This window comes from Perca fluviatilis, chromosome 4 (assembly GCF_010015445.1).
Source record: "Perca fluviatilis chromosome 4, GENO_Pfluv_1.0, whole genome shotgun sequence".
Taxonomy (NCBI): Eukaryota; Metazoa; Chordata; class Actinopteri; order Perciformes; family Percidae; genus Perca; species Perca fluviatilis.
The window spans coordinates 42,712,117-42,739,422 of record NC_053115.1 but is presented as its reverse complement, the minus strand read 5'-3'; the positions used below and the strand labels follow the sequence as shown (position 1 = coordinate 42,739,422).

General features: G+C 43.7%; 1 protein-coding gene across 1 annotated transcript in view; it reads left to right on the top strand.

Moving 5' to 3' along the window:
* pcbp4 (poly(rC) binding protein 4) overlaps positions 1 to 27,306 on the top strand; it is a 72,640-nt gene that overhangs the window by 32,168 nt on the left and 13,166 nt on the right. Inside the window, 4 exon segments of the mRNA XM_039797402.1 lie at positions 4,530 to 4,601; positions 18,568 to 18,609; positions 18,703 to 18,781; positions 24,004 to 24,059. Of these exon segments, the coding sequence (XP_039653336.1) occupies positions 4,530 to 4,601; positions 18,568 to 18,609; positions 18,703 to 18,781; positions 24,004 to 24,059 (249 nt within the window).

Below are 27,306 nucleotides of genomic sequence, written 5' to 3'. Positions count from 1 at the left end.
GGGAAGGTGTTTACGTAGGTGGAGCGTTCAATGCAGCAGGCTGTGAGAAAGTGGAAATGGAACTGGGGAGCAGAAACAGTGTTGTTTGGCAGTACTTTCAGTCAAAAGAAGGCCATTCAAGTCCAGCTACATGTTCTATCTGTTCAATGCTGATTTGTCTGGTGGTGGCGAGGACCCTAAACTATACACAACATGGCCGCTGTTACAACATTTGTATTGTTGTGTGTGGAGTATGTAGTAGAGTGTGTTGTGTGTGGACATTGGACCGGAAGCTTGTATTGGTGTCTTGTAATTCCGTGTGGGATGGGTCACTTAGTGGCATGACAGGTAAATATAATGTCATATCATAAATCTAAATGGCCCCTGAAAGTACCGTCATCTGGCGGTGTCTCTAGCCAGCATACAGTCACCTGTTGGCGGCTAAACAACTGCCACTGGTAGCCAGCGTCCCGGAGCTCTGTAGCGGCTAAATACAACCAGCAACTGCTGCTCAGATTGTATCATTCTCTGGGCCCTAACTTGCACCCGGCGCAGCTCTTTGCTAGTTTAAGACTGACCCAGTTGTCAGTTTCCCGTCCAGCCTTTAAATAGCAAATACACCGGCGGCCATCTGTGGCCCATGGGCGTGCTGGTCTTACAGGGAGGTTTCTTCAGGTGCATTCTGGGAGTATTGCTATCTTGAGGCAGCGGGAAGTGATCGCCCCATTGACCAAACCAAAAACTTAGTAAAATTCTCCTAGACTCGTGCACAGCGCGCGCACACTATGCTTGTTACACACACAGGGACGCACAGCAGCACACACACATGCAGAAGATTACATATAAAAATATTAAGGTGCAAATCCTCCATCATAATAGCAATGCTCCAAGGTCCAAACGCGCCTGGCTTTTAAAGGGAATGGGAGATGATCTCTGATTGGTTGATTGCATGTTACACCCAAAACACACCTCTGATTAATGAAGACACTAAGGACAACCCTTTAGGACCAGGCGCCCGGTGCATGGACACTTTTTTCCGCCGTCAAACTAGCAACAGTGGATTTGGACGCTCTAAACGCACCAGGCGCTTCACGCCGTGCGCTTAGATGGTTAAAATAGGGCCCAATGTCTTCACGTTACACCACTTACTAGTTTAAAATACTTCTATTTTAGCTATAAAATATAGCCTATTGGTGAAGTAGCATTGATCACTTTGGGGGGGGGTACATTTTGTCCCTACCGGGGATAAACATAATTCAGCAGAGGCAGGGATATGTAGACCAGAAAAACCCTTCCGGTACCAGAGCTGTTAAAAAAGTGGGCGCTCACTGTTGAGCTCTATAATTGATAATTGATGGAGGAAGTCAACAGAGTCATACAGGAATGGGGGGGAGGGTGCTATCTAGTGATTAAAGGAAAAAAAATTGGGGAAAGAAGACGGAGGTAAAAGATTGTGATATTTAAGTGGAAGAATAAAGCAGAAAGATGGATGGAGGATATAAAAAAATCTGGCTTACAGCCATTGGGAGGAGAGGCACGGGTGGAGGGATTAATGGGTCGGAAAGATAGATGTGTAGATGGATGGATGGGATCTGAAGAGGGAAGAGAAGAACATGATGGATGGATGAAGAGGAGGATTGAAGAGAAGATGGAGGAATGGACATTGACTGAGCCGATTACATTATTTATTGTCAGAGAATTTGCTGTAGTTTGCAATTTGAATGTTGTAGAAAAATATCCACTTTGCCTTTTATTAACACGCACGCACACACATACACACAGAGCTCCTGTCACAACGCGTCCAATAGGAACCAAATGAGGCATTTATTTATTACAAATCAGGGCTGTTCTTCAGCAGGATGTCTGTATTGATGGGATGAGAACTAATGGTTTGTGTGTGTGTGTGTGTGTGTGTGTGTTTGTGTGTTTTATTTTGTTTCTGTCGACTTTGAATGAAGTGCATTTTACAATGGTAAAAGTACTGATTATTTACATGGAGTCTGAGAAATAGGCTGCAATGTAACGTTAACGGGCAATTACACACCTTCAATTAATGTCCACTAAAAGTTCTGTTTTTGTCGCTGACAGACTCAGATTATTATTCTAAGTGTCTGACAACATTATGAAAAGGATGCCTACAGAGATAGACCTTTTAGTTAAAGAGTAAGATCCTTTTTTTAAACATAAAAACAGCCGTGAAGTAGCTTTCGCTAAACCCGCCAGACTCCATGCAATTAATCAGTACTTTTATCATCGTAAAACACACTTCATTCAAAGTGGACAGAAACAAAATAAAACGACCAAAAGCCGTCTTGGTTCATCTTTCCACTGTTCCAACAATCACCACTCTGGTTTGGTTGAAATAAACCCTTAATTCACCCATTTACATGGGGAGATATGCTGGCTCTATACACGCTAAAAGTCCTGATTATTTACATGGAGTCTGGTGGAGATATGCTGGCTCTATACACGCTAAAAGTCCTGATTATTTACATGGAGTCTGGTGGAGATATGCTGGCTCTATACACGCTAAAAGTCCTGATTATTTACATGGAGTCTGGTGGCGTTTGGTGATGGTGACTTCAGGGCGGTTTCTGGTTAAACAAAAAGGATCTTACTCTTTAAACCTACATTGTGTAATTTCTTGAGTTGATTCTTTCACAAATATGTGCTCATTCATGTGTAATTACTTCCACCAACTAATCAAAGTATTCTCGTAAGCGTAGAATCTGACATTTAGAATCATTCAGAATACATACGAGCGAGTCGCTCAAATGACGGCCGGCATGTTGCGCCTCCATCTTTAAAATACATTAGCCAAAGAGGGACATACCTCCGCCATTCGCCCTCTTACACTCAGTGGCAGGGGGAGATTACTCGAGAAATAAAACGACGCGACAGGCAAAGCAACAAGACCAAAGTTAATATTGGAGTGGCTAGAACAGCTGCAGGTAACCGATGGAGATACTAAGAGATCATTTCAGGTTCGGCCACCGTAGCAGTTAAAATGCGATCGGAATGGGAGGGGCTAGAAAGTAATATTCAGTTGGTTGTCATATACAATTTCACCGCTAGATGGCAGAAATTCTTACACAATGTAGCTTTAACAAGAAGGTCTATCTCTGTAGGGATCCATTCCATAATGTCTTCAGACACTTAGAATATTAATCTGAGTCTGTCAGCGGCAACAACAGAACTTTAATTTATATGATGATGATGATTTTGTTAAGCGGTGTTCGACCGTTAAATTGAGACAGAATTTTGTCGATCCACATACACTGACCTGGTTAAACCCCAATTAAAAAGCAGAACAAAACCAAAGTAAAGAATGACTGCATCTTAATCAACGATGCTTTCCCTAAAGGTCTTTCAAAGTACCTTGAGCTGTGTAAAGTTTTCAGGGATGTAAACTTATCTCTTATGATTCTTAATTGGTTACAAAAGTGTCTGTGTGCAGTCAGGCTCGGCGAGCCGAGCGCTCCGCAGGTTGTCATTCGGTCAGTTTGAGCTGCGGATGGTTTTTCCCCGAGAGGAGGAAAGGGAGGCACACCTGAGATGTGTCTGTTCTTGGTCACACATCACTGGACTGTCTCTCCGCAGAGTTGTCTGGGGCTTTTGGGTGTGTTTGTGGATGAACACAACGCGACGTCGACTGCAGTCAGCAGTGGAATAACTGTCCCAAATACTGGAAACATTTTAAAAATGGAGCATCCACCTCAGGACTTCAAAATCACCCTCACGTCACTTAATCTGGAAAGAAAAAAATCAATATTACATTAAAGAAGATTCAATAAAACAAGGTTAACTTCATGGTACATCACAACGTCTGGTGTGTGTGTGTGTGTATGTGTGTGTGTGTGTGTGTGTGTGTGCATGCAATCTTCTTGGTTATCTGACTAACTTCCCAGTAAAAGACAAAATCATTATTGTGTGAATGCTGATTCAGCAGCATTATTATGCATTAAAGCCAGCAATTTAGTTTAGCTTTAGCAATTTAGCTGTTCAGCATTCACAAGCATTTTCTGCAGGAAATGCATTTTCTAGTTAAAGCTACACTACTATTAAATCCATATTCTGCTGGGGAAGCAGTCTTATAGTCTTTAACCCTTTCTTTGTCTTCCCGTCAACCATGCAGTTTTTTTTTTCCTTGGGTCAAAATTGAAAATTACAACATTTTCATTGTATTTTTCGAAACTTGCTTTCCCCGATGTTACTTTTTTTTTTGTCACATTTTCGGGGCGTTTTTGTCAGGTTTAAAAAAAAAATGTTGTTACTTTATCCAATGTTTTTGTCCGTTTTTTTTGTGCTTTTTTATTATTTTACATTCCAAACAGACACTTAAGTGTGATTTTGGGGTCGGTATCTAACGCTGCTAGACACTGACCAAGCTTTTTTTTTTGACAAGTTGGGACAGAGAATGGGTTGAAAAAGTGCCCTAAAGATTCCTTAATTCAGGATTTTGTAAAATGCGGGGTGGTGTATTGTATTGTTCTTGGATCTCTACCTTTTTAATTTTCGACTCTGCTTGTGTCTCTCTGTGGCCGCTGAAGGTGTTCGAGACGTCAGACTTTGGCTCTCACCCTCTTTTCTCCGTGGCACAGGGAGGAGTAGACATGCAGCAAGTGAGTATGGCCGCCTACCTGGGCTGGGGGGTGGGGGGGGGGTGTCAAAGGTTAGTTCTTCTCTGCATTTTTTCATTTGCCAACACAGGCTTTAAATATATATAAAAACACGTCCAAAAAAGTGCCCAAAAAAACTTGAAAAAGAAAAAAAACATAAAAAATGGCATTGATAAGGACAAAAAATTTGAAAAAGCCCAGTTTTGACTTTGATTTTAAACATTAAAAAATATATATACAGACTTTTGAAATTGCAAATAGGGAAATTTCATATTTTCATTTCAAAGAGGCAAATTCAGAACAAATAAATACACATAGCACGTGGTTTTCAAAGTGTAAGTGTGTCAATATTAAGTATTGAGGTTGCGGTTAAATTCAAATACTTATGTCTCTCGTTTGCTTCCATATGCAGCCCCTCACTCACTTTGTTTGTTTTAGATAAATCCATTTATCATCATAGACATCTGGCCCCCCGTCCTTGAGTCTGAGTCAGAAACGGACTTCAATCACACGCGCATCGTAAAAACAGAAGGACGGAAAAGGGTCAAGGGTCGCAGATTAACGCCTCCGACGTAAATGAGACTCAGGGTGAAGGCCCTGACGCAAAGTATGACAACACTGAGATGGGAAGAAATACGAAAAGGAAGAAAGGTGACATACGCAAGACGAAATGAAGATTCAGATTCAGATTCACTTTATTAGCCATTTGCAGTGTAACCCGCATTGGAAAAAATGTGCAAGTAGCTCAAAGTGCAAAGTCAACACATCAGAGGACACAACATAAAAACAGACAAACAAACAAAGCCACATGAAGCCTCAATATTAAAATATTAAAAAGCTCAATATAAAAATAAAAATACTGTACAATGAAATCCATACATAAATTTAAAGTGCCTAGTTTAAGGTGCTTTGTTCAAAGCAATCACAGCTTGTGGAAAGAAACTGTTTAAATGGCGATCAGTAGAACATTTGGCAGAACGATACCTTCTCCCTGAGGGAAGCATCTCAAAGAAAGCCCCTGCTGGATGGCCCGAGGCATCATTAGCCAGTTGCAAAGCTCGATTCAATAGTCTAGCTTTATATGTGAACTCCAGGAGTGGTAAGGCGCAGCCAATAATTCTGCTGGCTGAGCGAACCACTTTATTCAAAGCCTTCTTCTCTTTTAGAGTGAGATTACCAAACCACACAGATATACAACTGGTTAGGACACTCTCAATTACACAATAGTAAAAATTCAATAAAATCTTAGTATTTTGAGTAAACTCTCGAAGCCTGCGTAAAAAGAAAAGGCGCTGTCTCGCTTTCTTAGCAATGTTAGTCGTATTAGAGCTCCAATTCAAATCATTAGAAAGAGTCACACCCAAAAATTTACATTTCTCAATAATCTGCACATCAGAATCATGAATAGTAATAGGCAACTGATTCCTATTGTGACAAAAATCAATAACAAGTTCACACGTTTTTGAAGTGTTCAAAAGCAAGTTGTTTTCTTTACTCCATTGAACAACCTTCTCCACCTCCTCACGATAATGAGATTCATCGTTTGAGCTGATCAGCCCAATGATAGTTGTATCATCGGCATATTTGATTATGACATTATTATCATGAGATGCTGCGAGGTCATGAGTATACAATGTAAACAGCAGGGGGCTCAGAATACACCCCTGCGGTGAACCAGTGCTAACATACAACTCATCTGAGATACAACCATTGACTTTGACCCTTTGTGGTCGACAAGTCAAAAAATTTAAAATCCATTTACAAATGGCATCATCAAGTCCAAGACATTTCAATTTATGAATGAGCTTTGTTGGGACCATTGAGTTAAAAGCTGAACTATAGTCTATAAATAGCATTCTAGCATATGATTTTTGTGCATCTAGATGCTTATAGACAGAGTTTAAAGCAAAAGAAATGGCGTCCTCAACACTTCTGTTCTTCCTGTATGCAAATTGTAGTGGGTCCACCGACACAGGAATTTGATCTCTGATAAAATCCAACACCACCCGCTCAAAGGTTTTCATCAGGACAGATGTGAGGGCCACTGGCCGATAGTCATTTCGACACGTCACAGGTGTCTTTTTGGGCACTGGAATTATAATTGATCTTTTAAAGCTAGCTGGAACAGTGCACTTCTTCAGTGACATGTTGAAAAGATCTGTCAGAACAGGAGCAAGTTGCTCGGAGCACAGTTTAAGGACACGAGGAGGAATACAATCCGGTCCAGGTGCCTTCCTAACCTTCGTCCTGGCCAAAATCCTCTGGACATCCTCTTGAATGATGTTAAAACTCTGCTCATTACAAGCAGGAAAAACAACAGGTTCAACATTTCCGATTTCAAAACGACAATAAAACTCATTTAGTTCGTTTGGCAAGGATGGATCAACATTAATGATAGATCCTCCTTTAGGTTTCCAAGCAGTAATAGAATGTAACCCTTGCCACATACGTCGTGGGTCCCCCTCCATGAAATGACCCTCTATCTTAGCTCCATAAGCTCGTTTAGCAGCTTTTATGGACCGCTCCAACGAATATCTGGACAGTTTATAAGCAGCGGAGTTACCAGATTTAAAAGCCACGGCCCGCTGTTGCATTTTCCTATTCACATCCGCGTTGTACCACGGGTTCTGACTAGCGTGCTGTTTTATTATTATTTTTGGAACACAGCAATCAATGCAAAAGTCAATGTACCCAGTTACTGCATCACAATACTCATCCAAGTTTTCTGAATGGAACACAGACCAATCAGTGGCATCAAAGCATCCTTGTAGTTTCACTTCACTCTCCTTCGTCCAGCACTGAACAATACATGACGAAGGTTTTGATTGTTTACTCCTCTGTATATATGTAGGAAGAAGTAACACAGAGGAGTGATCGGATTTTCCAAAGGCTGGTCTGAGACTGGATTTATAAGCAGATTTTACATCTGAGATGCACGAAAAAAAAAGAAGTAAAGAAACGATCTTCCATTGCATCCGTTTATTGTGCCTTTAACAATAAACTTGGTGACTGCCCTGTTGTCAACATTGAACTAATGAAGAACTAACTTAAGCGCAATTTGTTGCTGAAAGGTGCTGTAGAAGTAAAGTTGCCTTGCCTTACAACCTCAGCCTGTCAGTCAGTCCCCAGGGCACAGAAACCACCGTTGTGCCTGCTTGTCTCACAGGAAGTGTAACGTCAACAGCACCGCGAGCGCTTTCAGCTCGCCATTAATATCATATCGCGCAAACGTTGTGTGGGGGCTGGTTTAGAAACCTTAACCACACTAAACCCTTTCGGACTCACTGTGACTTCAACAAAACTGCAGAGCCTGTGTGTGTGTGTGTGTGTGTGTGTGTGTGTGTGTGTGTGTGTGTGTGTGTGTGTGTGTGTGTGTGTGTGTGTGTGTGTGTGTGTGTGTGTGTGTGTGTGTGTGTGTCGGAGCTCCGCTCTCTGTCAGTATGCAGAGAGGACAAATAAGCTTGCGCTTACGTGCTCAGATGCTTTTGGAACCAAAATTTGGCACCGAAAGATATATAATTTTTCGATACTCATAGGATTGGAGTATTTTTTCCGGTGCCATAAAAGTATCGATGTACAGTGCCCAGTCCTACCTGTGGGTCAGAGCAGAGGGGAGGAACAAACAACAGATATCGTTGTATGGCTTAGAGCGGTGGCTCTCAAGCTTTTTTCAATAACGTACCCCCTTTGAACAGTGTTTTGAAGCCATGTACCCCCTAACCAGCGCAAATATTTTGGTAGAAAAAAAAGGTCTCTATAAAGAGGAAGAATCCAGTGATGTCAGAGATAGATTTACTAAACAACAGCCTTGGACCTGGAAACCATTTAGATGGTGATGATAAAAGGAGACAAAAAATAAGGGTAGAAAGAAGGAAGTAAGACAAGAATAGGTCGAAAATAGTAACAAAAACGTACTACTAGGGCGACAAACTTTGAAAAGTGACAAATTCTTAGAAAACAAACTTTGAAATAAGCGACAAAAACTTCGAAAACGACAGCAGAAAAAAGGAAGGAAGGCAAGAATAGGTCAAAAACCTTCAAAAAAAGGTGACAAACTTCAAATTCAGCAACAAAAACTTTGAAAAAAGCGACAAACTTGGAAAAGAAAAGACAGTGAAAGGAAGGAAGGAAGGAAGGAATAGGTCCAAAGAAGGCGACAAAAACATCACAATTTCGGTAGAAAAAAAATGTCTACATAAAGAGGAACAATGTTCTGGACAAGAGCCTTGGAACTGAAAAACATTTTGCAAAAAAAATGTCACGTAGCTCTGCAGTCCTCCAGAGTACCCCGATTGGGGTACATGTGCCCCGATTTTAGAACCACTGGTTTAGAGGACTTATGGTTGCGTTAACTTGATAAACAGCAGGGCTACGGCTAAGCGCTGAGACACAGAAACTCTCTCAAAGAAACCTAAACGGGCCTCTGCTGACAGTCAAAACTCTGCTCCACAGTATCGGTCCAAAAGTTGACCAGGAAAACAGAGAACTCAACTCGAATGTACGTATGTTCGTTGACAGTTATAAGTACGCTGATTAACTGTTTTTGTTATCTCCAATCGCTCCGGACCCCTGACCTTAAATGTTTTTTAGATGCAGCCCTATGAGGGAAACGTTCGAGAACCCCTGATAGACTGTATATATGAGAGGGTCCTCGCAGAATGTGAGGTTGTGTGTTTAATCTCCTTCTCGATTGCACCTGCACCTAGAAACAGTGACTCTGTGCAGGCTTATCTGGAGCTGTTTTAGGACAGTGTGATGGATTATCTGTGCTGGCTCTTCATCACAGTGTAGGTCAGGTCAGGTCCATGCATTACGGTAAATCTACTCTGGTGGCTTTTGGACATTTACTTTTCATCTGGAGTAGTGGTTCTCAAAACTTTTTCTGCAAGCATTTACTCAAGTTTACCTGGAAGTCCTTTAACAAAGTTGTCCATGGTTGACCATGACCCACAAGATGTTGGGTCTGGGAACTCCCCATTGGCAGGGCTCAATCCGAGGGGCGGGATAAACGGTTGTCTTTCAAATTCCCTCTGCACGCAAAAGGATAGCGCTACAATCAGGCAGAGCAACGCTAGTTGATAGATTCAACTTTAAACTCCGAACACATCTTCCTCTTTAAAGAATGGCTTCAGTGGCGTTCTTTCTTAACTCCAAGTCTTCCAGAGTCGCGGCCAAAGCCGATTCCAAAGACCGCTGTTCGCCAGCAGCAGCAGCCATCTTCTTTGTTTTAGTAGCAGGGAATTCACGCGGAACCGTCGCAACTCTGCCGTCCTTATGTTAAGCCCCGCCCACCGACTCTATACACGATGTGACTGGACTGACTAGAGTTTGGTTTTTCCAGCTCGCAAGCCAACGGAGAGTTGTTAGACGACCCTGGCTGCAAATTACAATTATTATTACGATTGAATATTTTTTCATCTTTATTTTTGACTTTATGTGAAAGATGTAATATTCTCAGCACTACAAATTGTGGAGAAGAATGTGATGTCATCTTCTCTTTCCCAGTGAACAGTTCACTGCTGAACAAATAGCTTCCACGTGAAAGCCGAGGACGGGGGTAGATGAGCAACCCGGTCTCACGGCAGTTCATGTAAATGTCAACGTTATTCTTAATCTATTGATACGTGTTCACACAGACGTTTTTTACGTGTAAATATCACGTTATTTTCTCGGGGAAAGGACGCCAGGAGGCGGCCGAAAAGGAAGCTCCATAAGCCGGGAGGCGCCCGCCAGGCGGCCCGCTGGGGACGCGCCACAATAACGGGATGGCGGAGGTTGGGTTTAGGAAAAACATTACGAGGAAAAGGCGCCTTAAACGCCGGGAGACGCGCCACAGTAACACGCGGGACAAAACGCCACACGCAGGGACGCCATCCCCGGGAAACAAAGCGCCACACGCGGGACGCGATCCCCGCTCGCCCGTGTGAAAGTCCTGTTGTTGTTTGACCCATCCACCACCCCGACCAACCTCCCTACACGGATTTTCAGCTTTTTATATTACTCCCTACCATTTTCGTGCTGTGGCCACAAAATATGCTTCCCATTGAAATACATTACTTCACATTTTCGTGTTGTCCACCACGTAAAAACCGACCAAAACGTCTCCGTGAACACGTATCAATAGATTCAAAATAACGTTGACATTTACACGAACTGCCATGAGACCGGGCTGAGATGAGAGCGTCCGTTTCTAAGTGGTCTGAGGTCAGTTTCAACAGCTTCTGTTTGAGCTCCGTGTCCTTCAACCCGCCTCTGAACCAATCAGTGCTTAGCGTTTATTATTTATATGTCAGTGGAGGGCACGGCCTCGGGCCACATTCCTCCTGCGTTTTAAATCCTTTTTTTATCTTCAGTGTGCTCTTCTGAAGTGCAGCATTTCCACGGCCTCGTAGTAAAAGCAAATATCCACTGGTGGTATGTAACTAAGTACATTTGAGTCTTTTCTCTTCATGCCACTTTCTACTTCTACTCCGCTACATTTCAGAGAGAAATATTGGACTTTTTATTCCACCACATTTATCTGTTACAGCTTTAGTTACTAGTTACTTTAGTTACTCCACTACATTCATCTGTTACAGCTTTAGTTACTTTAGTTACTTCACACATTTAAGATTACTACACACTAAACACATGTAGTTTATAAATCTGATGTTTGATTCTAAAGTAAACTATCCAACAATATAACGGCTACAAGTCACGCTGAGATGATGAGACCATTAAACACACAACTGGTTGGAAAGAAAGAGAGAGAGAGTGTGTGTGTGTGTGTGTGTGTGTGTGTGTGTGTGCGTGTGTGTGTGTGCGTGCGTGTGTGCAGGGCTGGCGATTGCTATAGGCGAACTAGGCGATTGCCTAGGGCGTCAAATGTGTTGGGGGCTCCGTGTCGCCATTAGGTCTACTTCTCATTAATAATAGAATTAGAATGACAAGCAAAATAAAACATGTTTATTAAATATGATCATCCTAGGGCGCCCCCTCAGTTACACGGCGCTCTGAAGCAGACCTGTGCGTCCCTTAGTGTCCACTCTGGCTGTAAAAATAGAGACGAGCAGCGGCACGGACCACGGAGCTGCTGGTCTGGGCAGCTTCAGGTTTATAATGGATGCGCTCTGCTGTGGACATGCTGCGGCGGATGTGTCCCTTTTGTGCTCCGTGTATTTCTGCAGTAGGTCTAGTTTCGGGTTTCCACCTCCGATGTAGAGCAGCATAAAGCCACTTCCCTAAACTTTGTGTCATTCAGAGACCAGAGACCCAAACAGGGCTCTGTCAGAAGGTCTGAGATCTACCGTATCAGCAGAGCAATCACGTAATGCACAGCAGACTATGGTGCAGGTATAGATTATTTTCTGAAATATAGTGACTTTATTCTTGTAATAGCCTATTATCACTTAGAGTGATAGTAAATGATAGGCTACAGGTGTGCTGACTCAGATATAATTAGAAAAGCAGATCTACAGGAGAATAAATAGATGAAAGCAATACAGAAAGCCTGACAGCCTTACTGCTAAATATTCCATTATGTTTTTATATTTGGATTGTAATCTATGTTTCCCTTTACATAGCCTAAAGATATTTACAGCATAAATTGATTCAGAAGAAGGTAGAAATATTGGGTTGCCAGACCCAGTGATTAGACCATATGTTGGTGCCATCTAAATTACATGCAAGCTAGAAACTAACATGAACTTACATTGGTACTCTATTGCTGACACAGCACTGTGGAGATCTGGTAATGAGAGACTGGGGGGGAGGGGGGCAAACTCAATCTTGCCTAGGGTAACCAAAGGGCTAGAGCTGGCCCTGTGTGTGTGTGTGTGTGTGTGTGTGTGTGTGTGTGTGTGTGTGTGTGTGTGTGTGTGTGTGTGTGTGTGTGTGTGTTTGTTGTGTTTGTGTATGCGTGTGTGCACATGAGTGTGTATGTGTGACTTGCGCGCATGTGTGTGTGCGTGCGTGTGTGTGTGTGTGTGTGTGTGTGTGTGTGTGTGTGCGCATTTGTGTGTATGTGTGACTTGCGTGTGTGTGTGTGCGTGCGAGTGTGTCTGTCTGTCTGTGTGTGTGTGTGTTTGTGTATGAATGCTTGTGCACACGAGTGTGTATGTGTGACTTGCGTGTGTGTGTGTGTGTGCATTTCTGTGTACGTGTGACTTGCATGTTTGTGTGTGTGTGTGAGTGAGTGCGTGTGTGTTACTTGTAATACTTTAACTACATTCTCCTGATGATACTTACAGACTTTTACTGACGTAACATTTTCAGTGCAGGACTTTTACTGTAACAGAGTATTCTTACAGTGTGGTATTAGTACTTTTACTCAAGTAAAGGATCTGAATACTTCTTCCAGCGCTGCAAATATCCCCGTTGACCTCCTCCCCCTCCGTTACAACCCGTCCTTGGGAATGATGGAATGATGGTTTGTCCCTGCTAGCTAATGTTAGCTCTGTCGCAGCGAGGCTAAACTGGGAAGGTGTGTGATTGAAAACAGAAGAGTTTGGGATAAGAGTGAAGTAAAGCAGTGGTTCCCAACTTTTTGGGTCTGAGGCTCCCCCGCAGCCCTGTTAGGTGTAGGCATGTACCCCTTTATTGATTCACAATGTGTGTTACAGCTGGCTTGTTCCCTCTAACCAGTACTCCCAGGACACCAAGACCTGTTTCCTGGGTGACAGTCTTGTGTTTTCTCCTTAACTTCTTCAGGACATGAACACCTGTTTCCTGGGTGAAAGTCTTGTGTTTTCTCCTTAACTTCTTCCAGGACATGAACACCTGTTTCCTGGGTGACAGTCTTGTGTTTTCTCCTTAACTTCTTTAAAGCCCTGTGTTTTAGGAGCCAAACATCCCCCCTGACCTCCTCCCTACGAGGATCTTCATGCTCTTATACAGCAGCAGTCAACATGCTGCTGACAGTCATAAATAAATATGGGGAATACATAATTATAATAATATTATATACCCAATACAGAGCCTTACTTTTCACAGCTATACTGTATGTACGAATGCTTTGTGAAAGCCTGCACACAGCCACACACATAAAAGTTAATCAATAAAGAGTTCCTGACTGTCAATGCAGATTAGCAGCTGGACAAAGCAGACAGGTTGACAGATGGGAGAACGGGCTAAAATACCGAAAAAAGACAGACGACGTGGTAAAAAAACTAGAACAGAAGATCACTTTACTTCATCATGCTGACAGCTCTGCGTGCAAGAGAGCCAACTTTAGATGAGTGTGTGTGTGTGTGTGTGTGTGTGTGTGTGTGTGTGTGTGTGTGTGTGTGTGTGTGTGTGTGTGTGTGTGTGTGTGGACAGAGGAAAAAATATTTTTAAGAGAAAGAGGGAGACGTGGAGGGGAGAGTGACAGACGAAGGGATGGAAATAGGGTTAGTATAGAGTTAAGTAGTGCGAGGCGAATAATGCTTTTTATTCATTATTTAAGCTGATGCCAACGGAAAGTAGAGACAGAGTGAGAGAGCAAGAGAGGGAGGGAGGGAGGGAGGGAGAGCGAGAGAGAGAGACACACACAGAGATAAAGACATAGAGACAGACAGAGAGAGGGACAGAGAGAGAGAGTGAGGGAGAGAGAGAGACAGACAGAGAGAGAGAGAGAGAAGACAGAGATAGAGAGAGATAGATAGGGAGGGAGAGAGACAGAGAGAGAGGGAGGGAGGGAGAGAGAGACCGAGAGAGTGAGGGAGAAAGAGAGACAGAGAAAGAGAGAGAGAACAGCCTCTCATTAAATCTCCAGCTTTCAAGAAAGATGTTAAAGAAAACCATGCAATCCAAACACTGATCTGATGAGATTTTTCCCAGTTTAACATTATTCATATAAGTCACACAGCTTTGATGTAGTTAGAATTTTTATTTAGACCAGCAATTCTAGTTTTTTGTTTGGTTCAATTACAAAGTAAGGGTTAATCATTTGATTAATGGAGGCACATGGTAAAAACTGTCGGCAGCTGAACAACTTCCCAAACCAAAGCCCTGTGTGTGTTTGTCGTCGCTCTGCTCCGCGCTCCGTTAACAAACCGATGAATAGTAACGGGAGCCGCGCGTCGTTAATTAACGTACAGATTATTAACATTTGAGTTTGAAAGGGTCATTATGATGCTTGATGTTGAGCTCCGCCAGCCGCCATTAATACCGAACAACAGCGAGCGGATCCATTAAAACGTCCAGACAGCTGGAACAGTTTTAGATTGAATGCCTTTAGAGAATACAGTAAATATGTGATATTATATATATATATTTTATAAAGTTCTCAAACATTTGGCGAAACGGTCAAATAAAGTAAAACCATGAAAAGATGTATATCAGGGCCTGCAGTTCTGCAGCCCGTTGTCCTCGGGTCAAATCTGACCCGTTTTCAAAAAGTTTCTACATCAGAAATTTTGTGTTTCTTTCAACCAAATTGTAATAACAATAACGTGGATGGTTCCCTACAACGCTCTTCACAAATAAAATAAATGATCAGTTCACTACTTTCATTGAATTTGGGGGTTTTATTCAATTTTATAGCATTTGAAAATAAATTCATTTTTGAAATTTGTTGAAAAAGGTGACAAACATGTCAGAAAAACAACAACAAAAACATAAAACAAATGCATTTAAACCCTCCACACACACACACACACACACATGTCCATTCATCCAGGAAACAATCCACTGTTAGCCTGGGTAAACCCTGACGAACTTCCGGCAAATTTGAGATTTTCTCTGTAAGTCCGTCTGGCCAAGAGCCCGTTCAAGGCCATTTCCAATTTCTCCAAATCGAGGCACCAATCACAACCGTTGAGGCGGGCTTTACACCAATCACAACCATTAAGGCAGGCTTTACACCAATCACAACCATTAAGGCAGGCTTTACACCAATCACAACCATTAAGGCAGGCTTTACACCAATCACAACCATTAAGGCAGGCTTTACACCAATCACAACCATTAAGGCGGGCTTTACACCAATCACAACCATTGAGGCGGGCTTTACACCAATCACAACCATTAAGGCAGGCTTTACACCAATCACAACCATTAAGGCGGGCTTTACACCAATCACAACCATTGAGGCGGGCTTTACACCAATCACAACCATTGAGGCGGGCTTTACACCAATCACAACCATTGAGGCGGGCTTTACACCAATCACAACCATTGAGGGCTTTACACCAATCACAACCATTGAGGCGGGCTTTACACCAATCACAACCATTGAGGCGGGCTTTACACCAATCACAACCATTGAGGCGGGCTTTACACCAATCACAACCATTGAGGCAGGCTTTAGACCAATCACAACCGTTGAGGCGGGCTTTACACCAATCACAACCGTTGAGGCGGGCTTTACACCAATCACAACCGTTGAGGCGGGCTTTACACCAATCACAACCGTTGAGGCGGGCTCTACACCAATCACAACCGTTGATGCCACTGTTGCTGCTACGTCACCCAGATCGTTGGTCTGATTGGTTGAAGGACTATCCAATCGCGCCCAGAGGCGTTTGAGCGGCGTCCATTTATAAATGGGCTGCGAATGAAGCTTCCCCAGACCTCCCCACTCTCAGTTCCAACTGAGAAGGGTCTGGTGTCAACCAGGCTAGTCCACACATTCATCAACAATGGAAATTAGTTGCAACCCTTTTCCTGAGCGGGAGTCACGTAAGAAGACTCGGGCGACATTTACACAAAACATCAGAAAAACGCTAACAATAAAGACTCCAAAAACGCTCAAAAAGCACTAAAAACGTCGGAAAATGAACATTTTGGAAAGAAAAACGACAAATGTTGAACAAAACGACAAATAGAGCGGAAAATGAAAAAAAAAATCTTAATTTTTTGGGGGGGGAATTAAGCTATTTTTATGCAAATAATAATAAAAAAAAAAACGCTGTCTTTGTCCCAGTCTTATGTTTTTATGTTTTGTTTTCCTGAGCGAGAGTCCCGTAAGAAGACTCGGGCGACATCCACACAAAACATGGAAAAAAGTCCCCCCCCAAAAAAACAAAGTGCTTAAAATGTAAAAAAAAAATAAAACAACTGCACTCCCCACTCTTCTCTCCTCTGTGCCGATAAACTGAATATCTTTGAGTTGTGGACCACTGATCCACATTCTAGAGACCAAACAGCTCATCCATTCATCCAGAAAACAAGCCACAGACTCATCAACAATGAAAACTAATTGCAACCCTTTTCAGAAAGTTTATAAAACTCTTCACAAAAAGCACCACTGAGAGCAATTTTTGCGCAGTTCTAACTGATCTCCACTCCGACGCGTCTGATCCATTTTGCCTGCTGCGTCTCTGCTGTGTGCTGTAATAAGCCAGCGATGAATATTTATGAGGCATTGTTTTGTGTTAGCGGCTGCATGGGCCATTTACATTCAGGCATGTGATGTAGACTCTCCGGTCTGCCAGCATGTATAAATATTTACTGCCGTATCTACAGATCAAGGAGAGGCATTACAATATGAAATAGGCTGAGCAAACCAAGGTCCATTTCTCCGTTTCTTGTGGCGCCTGCGAGACGCCTATTTTTTTTTTTTCATCGTGGAATCTGTTTTTTCTTTCCTCCAAATCCCCGAGTTATCGTCAGGAGTCAGAGGGAGTCTGCAGCTCTGAAATCTGTTATGTAAGGTGTGCTGAACCTCAGGGGGAACACACAATCTCTCTGATGTACAGTCCTCTGCATGCATACACACACACACACACACACACACACACACACACACCTACCCTCCACACACAAACACACACACACACACACACACACAGAGACACACACACACCTACCCTCCACACACAAACACACACACACACACACACAAAAACACACACACACAGAGACACACACACACCTACCCTCCACACACACAAACAGAGACACGCACACACACACAGACAGACACGCACACAAACACACGCATGCACACACAAACACACAGAGAAACACACACACACACAGACACACACGCACACACACACACCTACCCTCACACACACACACACACACACACAGAGAAACACACACACACAGACACACACACACACACACCTACCCTCCACACACACACACAGAGACACACACACACACACTCCCCAACCCCACAGCAAAGTGTTGGATCTCTTTGAAGTTTGGGGTTTTTGGAAGGCCTCTAAAGACTCTTTAAATCCTGATCTTGGAGAGAGAAACACAGACGCTCTGACAAGGAGATACAGGACCAATAATCTCTCTGTGCATCGGAGCATTGGGAAACGTTAAAGGGTAGTTTGGGTATTTTTTTAACCTGGACCCTATTTTCCCATCGATGTGTCTAAGTGACCAATGTAACCGGCAGCCGTGAACCGGGCTGTAATGTAACCCTACGGGACAGATGTTCAGCATCAGTTAGCGTCCACTAAAAATTCTGTTGTTGCCGCTGACAGACTCAGATTATTATTCTAAGTGTCTGACAACATTATGGGATGGATCCCTACAGAGATAGACCTTTTAGTTAAAGAGTAAGATCCTTTTAGTTTAACATGAAATAGCCCCGAAATCACCATCACCAAACTACACCAGACTCCATGTAAATAATCAGGACTTTTAGCGTGTATAGAGCCAGCATATCTACACATGTAAATGGGTGAATTAAGGGTTTATTTCAACCAGAGTGGTGATTGTTGGAACAGTGGAAAGATGAACCAAGACGGCTTTTGATAGTTTTATTTTGTTTCTGTCCACTTTGAATGAAGTGTGTTTTATGATGATAAAAGTACTGATTATTTACATGGAGTCTGGTGGAGTTTGGTTATCGTTTTATACAGGATCGTGTAAACAAGGATTTACCACAGCCACCGGCGGGAGGGCCGTTCTCTAGGGGTTAAATGAAATAAAAATAAAATCAATAATTTCCCCGGCAGAATTGATTCCTTCTGCTACAGAAACATGCTGCATGGATACCAACGTCTTCACTTTAGTGACTCTTATTTTCTTTCTTGTCGTATTTCAGACGTACGCAGTACAGAGTCACTACGGCATTCCACATTCAGAGGTAGAAAACACGTTTGACTTTTACTCTTATTCAGATCATGTTTTCTGTGATTGTGTTTTCATTCTATTTTTTATGTCTCTGTTCATCTCTTAGTTAGCAAAGCTCCACCAGTTGTCGATGCAGCAGCAGGGCCTGGCCCCCATCAGCCAATCAGCGACACAGGTTCTCTCTGGTAAGTACACACACACACACACACACACACACACGAAGATCTGAAGAGACAGGAAAAAAAACAAAGCCTGAAAAGAATTTTTGGTTTTGATATTTGTGTGTGTGTGTGTGTGTGTGTTACACCTTGTAACAACAAACAAACAAAGCTAGCTAGCTACTGCTGGCTGATAACTTAAGGAAAAGTCTGCAGATTTTCTGTTCTGCCGTACATGCAGATTCATTTCTCCAGTACCCGGAGGTCTGTGTGTACCCGCAGGTAAATCTCAACTGGATGACTCTCTTCAGAAGAGAATCAGCAACTTTCCCTGTTTAGCATTTAGCTTAGCACAGTGCCACGAAACCATAAACAACTTCCTACCCAGCTCCACCCTCTCAAAAAAAGTTTCAAAAAACCAAGATGCCGATGGCCAAATTGCCAAACTCGAGGCTTCAAAACGGCCACAAACTACTGATGCTACATCTGTTATCTTTTACAGTCTACAGCCAACACTTAACTTAGCAGCTAGCTATGAAGGGTCAGAGTTAAAGATGGGCTGAATCTCACTTCTCTTGAATTATATCCACGTTTTCCTTCACTTGCTTCCCTTCCTCTAAGCGTCTTAGTCCTTCCCACCGAGGAAGCACGGGAGAGACTCCCGCAAGGAGAAAGGCAACGAGGAAATGTGTTTTTAGGGGATGAGACAGCCTTTCCTCTGAATCCTCACGTGAATTTGTCAGCTGTTTGGGCGGCGTTAGTAATGGCTTTCAGCTGCACGGCTTTCAGGAAGGCTGCTCTCTGTATTCTCGCTCATAGCTCCTCAGAGATCCCTCCTCCATCCTCGCTCATAGCTCCTCAGAGATCCCTCCTCCATCCTCGCTCATAGCTCCTCAGAGATCCCTCCTCCATCCTCGCTCATAGCTCCTCAGAGATCCCTCCTCCATCCTCGCTCATAGCTCCTCAGAGATCCCTTCTCCATCCTCGCTCATAGCTCCTCAGAGATCCCTTCTCCATCCTCGCTCATAGCTCCTCAGAGATCCCTCCTCCATCCTCGCTCATAGCTCCTCAGAGATCCCTTCTCCATCCTCGCTCATAGCTCCTCAGAGATCCATCCTCGCTCATAGCTCCTCAGAGATCCCTCCTCCATCCTTGCTCATAGCTCCTCAGAGATCCCTCCTCCATCCTCGCTCATAGCTTCTAAGAGATCCGTCCTCCATCCTCAGTCATAGCTCCTAAGAGATCCCTCCTCCATCCTCGCTCATAGCTCCTCAGAGATCCCTCCTCCATCCTCTTTCATAGCTCCTCAGAGATCCCTCCTCCAATCTCTTTCATAGATCCTTAGAGATCCATCCTCGCTCATAGCTCCTCAGAGATCCATCCTCGCTCATAGCTGCTCAGAGATCCCTCCTCCATCCTCACTAATAGCTCTTCAGAGATCCCTCTCCATCCTCGCTCTTAGCTCCTCAGAGATCCCTCCTCCATCCTCGCTCAAAGCTCCTCAGAGATCCTTCCTCCATCCTCGCTCATAGCTCCTCAGAGATCCCTTCTCCATCCTCGCTCATAGCTCCTCAGAGATCCCTCCTCCATCCTTGCTCATAGCTCCTCAGAGATCCCTCCTCCATCCTCGCTCATAGCTTCTAAGAGATCCGTCCTCCATCCTCAGTCATAGCTCCTAAGAGATCCCTCCTCCATCCTCGCTCATAGCTCCTCAGAGATCCCTCCTCCATCCTCTTTCATAGCTCCTCAGAGATCCCTCCTCCATCCTCTTTCATAGATCCTTAGAGATCCATCCTCGCTCATAGCTCCTCAGAGATCCATCCTCGCTCATAGCTGCTCAGAGATCCCTCCTCCATCCTCACTAATAGCTCTTCAGAGATCCCTCTCCATCCTCGCTCTTAGCTCCTCAGAGATCCCTCCTCCATCCTTGCTCAAAGCTCCTCAGAGATCCTTCCTCCATCCTCGCTCATAGCTCCTCAGAGATCCCTTCTCCATCCTCGCTCATAGCTCCTCAGAGATCCCTCCTCCATCCTCGCTCATAGCTTCTAAGAGATCCCTCCTCCATCCTCAGTCATAGCTCCTAAGAGATCCCTCCTCCATCCTCGCTCATAGCTCCTCAGAGATCCCTCCTCCATCCTCTTTCATAGCTCCTCAGAGATCCCTCCTCCATCCTCTTTCATAGATCCTTAGAGATCCATCCTCGCTCATAGCTCCTCAGAGATCCATCCTCGCTCATAGCTGCTCAGAGATCCCTCCTCCATCCTCACTAATAGCTCTTCAGAGATCCCTCTCCATCCTCGCTCCTAGCCCTCAGAGATCCCTCCTCCATCCTTGCTCAAAGCTCCTCAGAGATCCTTCCTCCATCCTCGCTCATAGCTCCTCAGAGATCCCTTCTCTATCCTCGCTCATAGCTCCTCAGAGATCCCTCCTCCATCCTCGTTCATAGCTCCTAAGAGATCCGTCCTCCATCCTCAGTCATAGCTCCTAAGAGATCCCTCCTCCATCCTCGCTCATAGCTCCTCAGAGATCCCTCCTCCATCCTCACTAATAGCTCCTAAGAGATCCCTCCTCCATCCTCGCTCATAGCTCCTCAGAGATCCCTCCTCCATCCTCACTTAACAGCTCTTCAGAGATCCCCCTCTCTCCATCCCCCCTTATAGCTCCTCAGAGATCCATCCTCGCTCATAGTCCTCAGAGATCCCTTCTCATCCTCGCTCATAGCTCCTCAGAGATCCCTCCTCCATCCTCGCTCATAGCTCCTCAGAGATCCCTCCTCCATCCTCGTTCTTAGCTCCTCAGAGATCCATCCTCGCTCATAGCTCCTCAGAGATCCCTCCTCCATCCTTGCTCATAGCTCCTCAGAGATCCGTCCTCCATCCTCGCTCATAGCTCCTAAGAGATCCGTCCTCCATCCTCTCTCATATCTCATCAGAGATCCCTCCTCCATCCTCGCTCATAGCTCCTCAGAGATCCCTCCTCCATCCTCTCTCATAGCTCCTCAGAGATCCCTCCTCCATCCTCGCGCATAGCTCCTCAGAGATCCCTCTTCGATCCTGACTCATAGCTCTTAAGATATCCCTCCTCCATCCTCGCTCATAGCTCCTCAGAGATCCCTCCTCCATCCTTGCTCCTGTGTGTGTGTGTGTGTGTGTGCGTGTGCGTGTGTGTGTGTCTGACTTCCACGTCACTTTTCTGTCAGAGCTCTGCGGTATTATTTTCTTTTCCCTCAGCTCCTCTGACACAAACACTACACGGAGAAAAAAAAATCACTTATTTCCATTTTCAGAAAAAAACAGAAGTGCCATTTCATTCAGTTTCATCATTCACTGCATCAAAAACACGGATGTGCTAATCAGACATGCTCTGAATTTATCTTTTAAGACACTTTTTCCTTTCTCTCATTGCTCATTTAGTAAGACACGGCAGTACATAATGAGATAATGAACGTGTTGTAATCAGTTCTGTGTTATGATCCCTGATGCGGGGCTAACACGCTGACGCTTGTGGTACTTTGGCCTCCCTCCGTTAGATATCACGCTGCTCCGGAGAAGTGACCCTGCTGATTAACTGACAGGCAGAAATCAAAGGTGGAACAAAGCGGACAATTAGTTATCATTGCTTGTGTTTTTTGTTAAAGTCAAAGACATCGCAGACATGCAGCCGCGTTTCAAAGTTTAAGAATAAAAGAAGAAAACATTTTTTATCTTGCATGCACGTACACACACAGACACACACACATACACACACACACGTGCACACACAGACAAACACACACATACACACGCAGGTCACACGGACACGCGCGCACACACGCAAGCAAGCACACACACGTACATGTGCACGTGCACACAAACAAACACACACACGTGCAAGTCACACAAACGCACACGCAAGTCACACAGACACACACAGAAGTCACGCAAGACATGCGTGCACGTGAACACACACAAACACACACACCTTTTTATTTTGCTTCTGCCTCTCCCTTTCCACTTTCCTCTTCATCGTCCTTATTTTTACTGTTTTCCAACTTCCAGCCTGTTCAGTCGTCCGTGTGTGTCTGCTGTGACTGTGGAGGATTCATTCAATAAAATCAATTAATCACAATAATCTCTCTCTCTCTCTTTCCCTCGACGTAGAGACTTTCAAACAGCGTTGGTGTTATAGTGACATTCTCTGCTCTGTCAGAAATGGCGAGTTGTTTTTTGCACAAGCTTTTATTTTAAAAACTGTATGCACGAATAGCACTTTTTGATGAATTTGTAAAAAAGTAAAACATTGTACTTTAGTTTTCTGTCAACCTGGATCCTATTTCCCCATGTTTTTTGTGTGTAAGTAACTGATGGGAACAACAATCTTTGAAGTGGTCCAGTATTAAGCAAGACCGCTGCAGTCGGAGAAACAAGCTGGAATGTAACAATAACGGGCAATTACGCACCTTCAATTTGCGTCCACTAAAAGTTCTGTTGTTGCCGCTGACAGACTCAGATTATTATTCTAAGTGTCTGACAACATTATGGAAATGATCTCTACAGAGATAAACCTTTTAGTTAAAGAGTAAGATCCTTTTAGTTTAACATGAAAACATCCTTGAAGTAGCTTTCGCTAAACCCACAGGACTCCATGTAAATACACAATCATTTTATCATAATAAAAACACACTTCATACAGGTCGACAGAAACTAAATAAAACTATCAAAAGCCGTCTTGGTTCATCTTTCCACTGTTCCAACAATCACCACTCTGGTTTGGTTGAAATAAACCCTTAATTCACCCATTTACATGTGGAGATATGCTGGCTCTATACACGCTAAAAGTCCTGATTATTTACATGGAGTCTGGTGGAGTTTGGTTATGGTGATTTCGGGGCTGTTTCATGTTAAACTAAAAGGATCTTACTCTTTAACTAAAAGGTCTATCTCTGTAGGGATCCATCCCATAATGTTGTCAGACACTTAGAATAATAATCTGAGTCTGTCAGCAGCAGAAACAGAACTTTTAGTGGACGCTGACTGACACTGAACATCTGTCCTGTAGGGTTACGTTACAGCCCGGTTCACAGCTGCTGGTTACAGCGTTCATGCTCAACACTGGACCAGTTTCAAAGATTGTTCCCATCAGTCACTTACACACACAAACATAGGAAAACAAGTTAAGGTCCAAGTTGGAAGAAAACTAAGTTACCCTTTAAATAATGTAAATAAAGTTTTTTTGTGAAAATAAAAGCTCTCTCCTTGTCTCTCTTTTAGGAGGGGTGGACGCCAACTCTCAAACTACATCTCAGGAGCTCCTCATTCCAAACGACGTGAGTATACTGCACGTGTAGAGGATGAGAATATGAAACCGTTATCCAGATCTGGACAGTAAACATTCCTTCAACACACACACACACACACACACAGGAAATCGTCACACGTCGGATTCGAACCCTTGACCTCTGCGTCGAGTCATAAACCTCTCAGTATATGTGCGCCTGCTCTGCCCACTGAGCCAACCCGGCCATGTTTTTGTCCCTTTTTTCCTCTCCCTTTTTTAATGTTTTTGGCCCTTTTTTTTTTACTGTTGACGCCTTTGTCCACTACGACCAGTACTGTATACGCGCCACTCACCAACTTATTACCACTACTGTTACACTTATTTTTGAAATTCATGGTCAATAAACCTCTTTTAAAGGAAATTATACCAAATTGGGTCAAAAAAGCAGAAATGATGAATGATTTTGACCAATATTAGAGGAATGTATGTTGATGGATAATCCCAAACTGGTGTATGTCAAAGTTTAGTCAGGATACTGTTTAGAAACCATTTACATGTTTTTCAAATGCTGCTAAACTGAAGAAAACACTGAAAATGTGATGAAAGTATAGTGATCATTAATTGTACTTGCGAAGAGCGTTATAGGGAACCATCCATGTTATTTTTGGGTCATTTGGTTAAAAAGAAACCCATATTTCTGATATAGACATTATGAAAACGAGTTAAATTTGACCCGAAGACAACAGGAGGGTTAATTTGGATATGTGAGATGCCGAGTATGTAGAAGAAAGTCTGCAGGTCGGGTGGGGGGGGTAAGACTGTGAAGTCGGTGCATGTGTGAGTTCAGAGTGGTTATGGCTTTTGGAAAAGAAACTGATCTTGAATCTGTTAGTCCTTGTTCTGATGCACCTGTACCTGTGCACTACGCTTCCAGTAAAAAGCCATGTTATATGTGCACATATTAAATATGGAAATCTTTGCGCTTTTATTTATCGAAACAAGCTGCCCTGCAGAGCAGCCAACGCCACGGCGCTATGACTGTTTTTTTTACTTGTCAGGCAGCGAAGCAGACAGTTCAGTGTCCCGCTCAAGGACGCCTGACATTTGATGGACGTGTTGACTGCTTCGGGGTCAGAGCGCTGACCTTTTGTTCATAAGACAGCCTTTGGCCGCCCTGTCTCTCTCGCTGCTCGTCTCTCCCCCCCTTCCCCCCCCCCCCGGGGCGGTAACTCGCCCTGTCAGTCTTCAGCTGTGCAGCGCTTCAGTCTCTCTGCTTCGACTGTGTTCCCACGCGTCAACGCAGCTCCTTCCAAAAGTCGCATTATTAGGCATCAACGCTGTTTACATGATTCAGCAAAATGACTCCTCGCCTACTAGTGTGACATGTAGTCATGTGGTTATTCTAACTAGATTCAGCTTTATTAGATCCAACTTTATTGTCATTGTGCAGAGTACAAGTACAAAGACAATGAAATGCAGTTTGCGTCCAACCAGAAGTGCAAAAAAAAGCTGCGATGAGATATACAAAATATAGACAGGACAATATATATTTATTTACACATATAGTGCATTGTAGACAGTAGTATACAGCTGGTTTACAGAAGGTGGTTTAAAGTAACATAAATTAAATATAAATGTGTGTTGGCAGTGACCTTATAAGAGCCGAATAAATATGGCTATGTAATATGAACAACATGTACAGATATGTGCAATGTAGCAGCAGTGACATTAGAATAGTAGTAAGAGTAATATAGATCTATGCCGTGTATTAGCAGAATATATTATAAGAAACTAATTAACCGTATACATACTGGGAACTATATTCTCAGAAAGGCAAAGCACTGCTACTCTCTGCTACTTGGGCGGAGGGATTAGCGCAGCACCTGAAAAGCACGGCGCTTCTCAGGTGCTGCATGCATCGCCGGATGACTTCTTTTTCTGGGTGTGAATGTGCACCGTGACTGATACAGACAAACCCAGTTGCTAGACAACGTAGTCTTGTGTTGTTCACATGTTCTAGTTCAGGCTCCCTGAGGCTCGCACACTTTCTCCTTCATTCGAACGACACACTATTGATGATTGCTCTGCAGGAACTCACGCACTTACATTCAGGCAACCTTTCCTCACACACACACACACACACACACACACACACACACACACACACACACACACACACACACACACACACACACACACACACACACACACTGCTTCTTTATGGATGAGTCTGTAGCTCAATGAAGGACAGACAGATGTGTGTGTGAGCTATGTAACCAACACCTCTGCAGGTGCTGTCACCTCTCAGGTATACATTAAGCCCCATCACCTTCATCATCACCATCACGGCTTCCGTTCATGTTGTTGTTGTTGTTGTTGTGGTTTTACAGTGTAGGGACTCGCACACACACACACAGAAACACACACAGAGACACACACACACACACACACATCAAACATACGGCTCATGCATGTTTACATTTGGCCGATCTGAGAAGAATAAGACACAAAAGCAAAGAGCATAGAGGCTGTGTGTGTGTGTGTGTGTGTGTGTGTGTGTGTGTGTGTGTGTGTGTGGTCATAGAGCAGGGCCAAGCAGAGCAGCTTAATGACATCCTATAGCTCACAGTTAGAGATTTAACAACAGCCCTGTCTGAGTCTCTCTCTCTCTCTCTCTCTCTCTCTCTCTCTCTCCTTCAGTAAACCTTTCCAAATTACAAGGGCAGCAGGGGATCACCCAAAAATAGCCCTCGTTCCGTCCTCTTCCCCTTCCTCCTCTCCTCTCCAGCTTCAACCTGATCTTCCTGACTTTTACAAAAGCCCTTTCCAAAAAGCTGCTCGGGGGGGAACACCAAGTACAGCATCCGTTAAAAAAGCTCACATCTCCAGAGCAGTCAACCTTTGCAGAAAGCGTAAAAGCCAAAGCTTGTTTTTGTCTCCCAGCGAGGGCCCGCCGCCGTTCTTTCCTCGTGGTAAAACGTGGGTTAAGTCGAGACTTCTATGTGTAGCTTCAATGTTCCTTAAACATTTCAAGTACGTTTCATTTCTTAAACCCAATATCACAAATTGGTTTCAGAAGGCTTTTTTTTTTTTAAAGGAACGTCATCCTACTTTCAGACGACTCTATCCCTGTGTGGAGAAAAACACAGCGCTCTTTTCCAAAAACATTTCTGTGAGCATCTCAAACCGTAGACTTTGCCTCTGAAGCCTGAAAACTGACAGAGACTTCTTGGCAGCGCTGGAAGAAGTATTCAGATCCTTTACTGCAGTAAAAGTACTAATACCACACTGTGAAA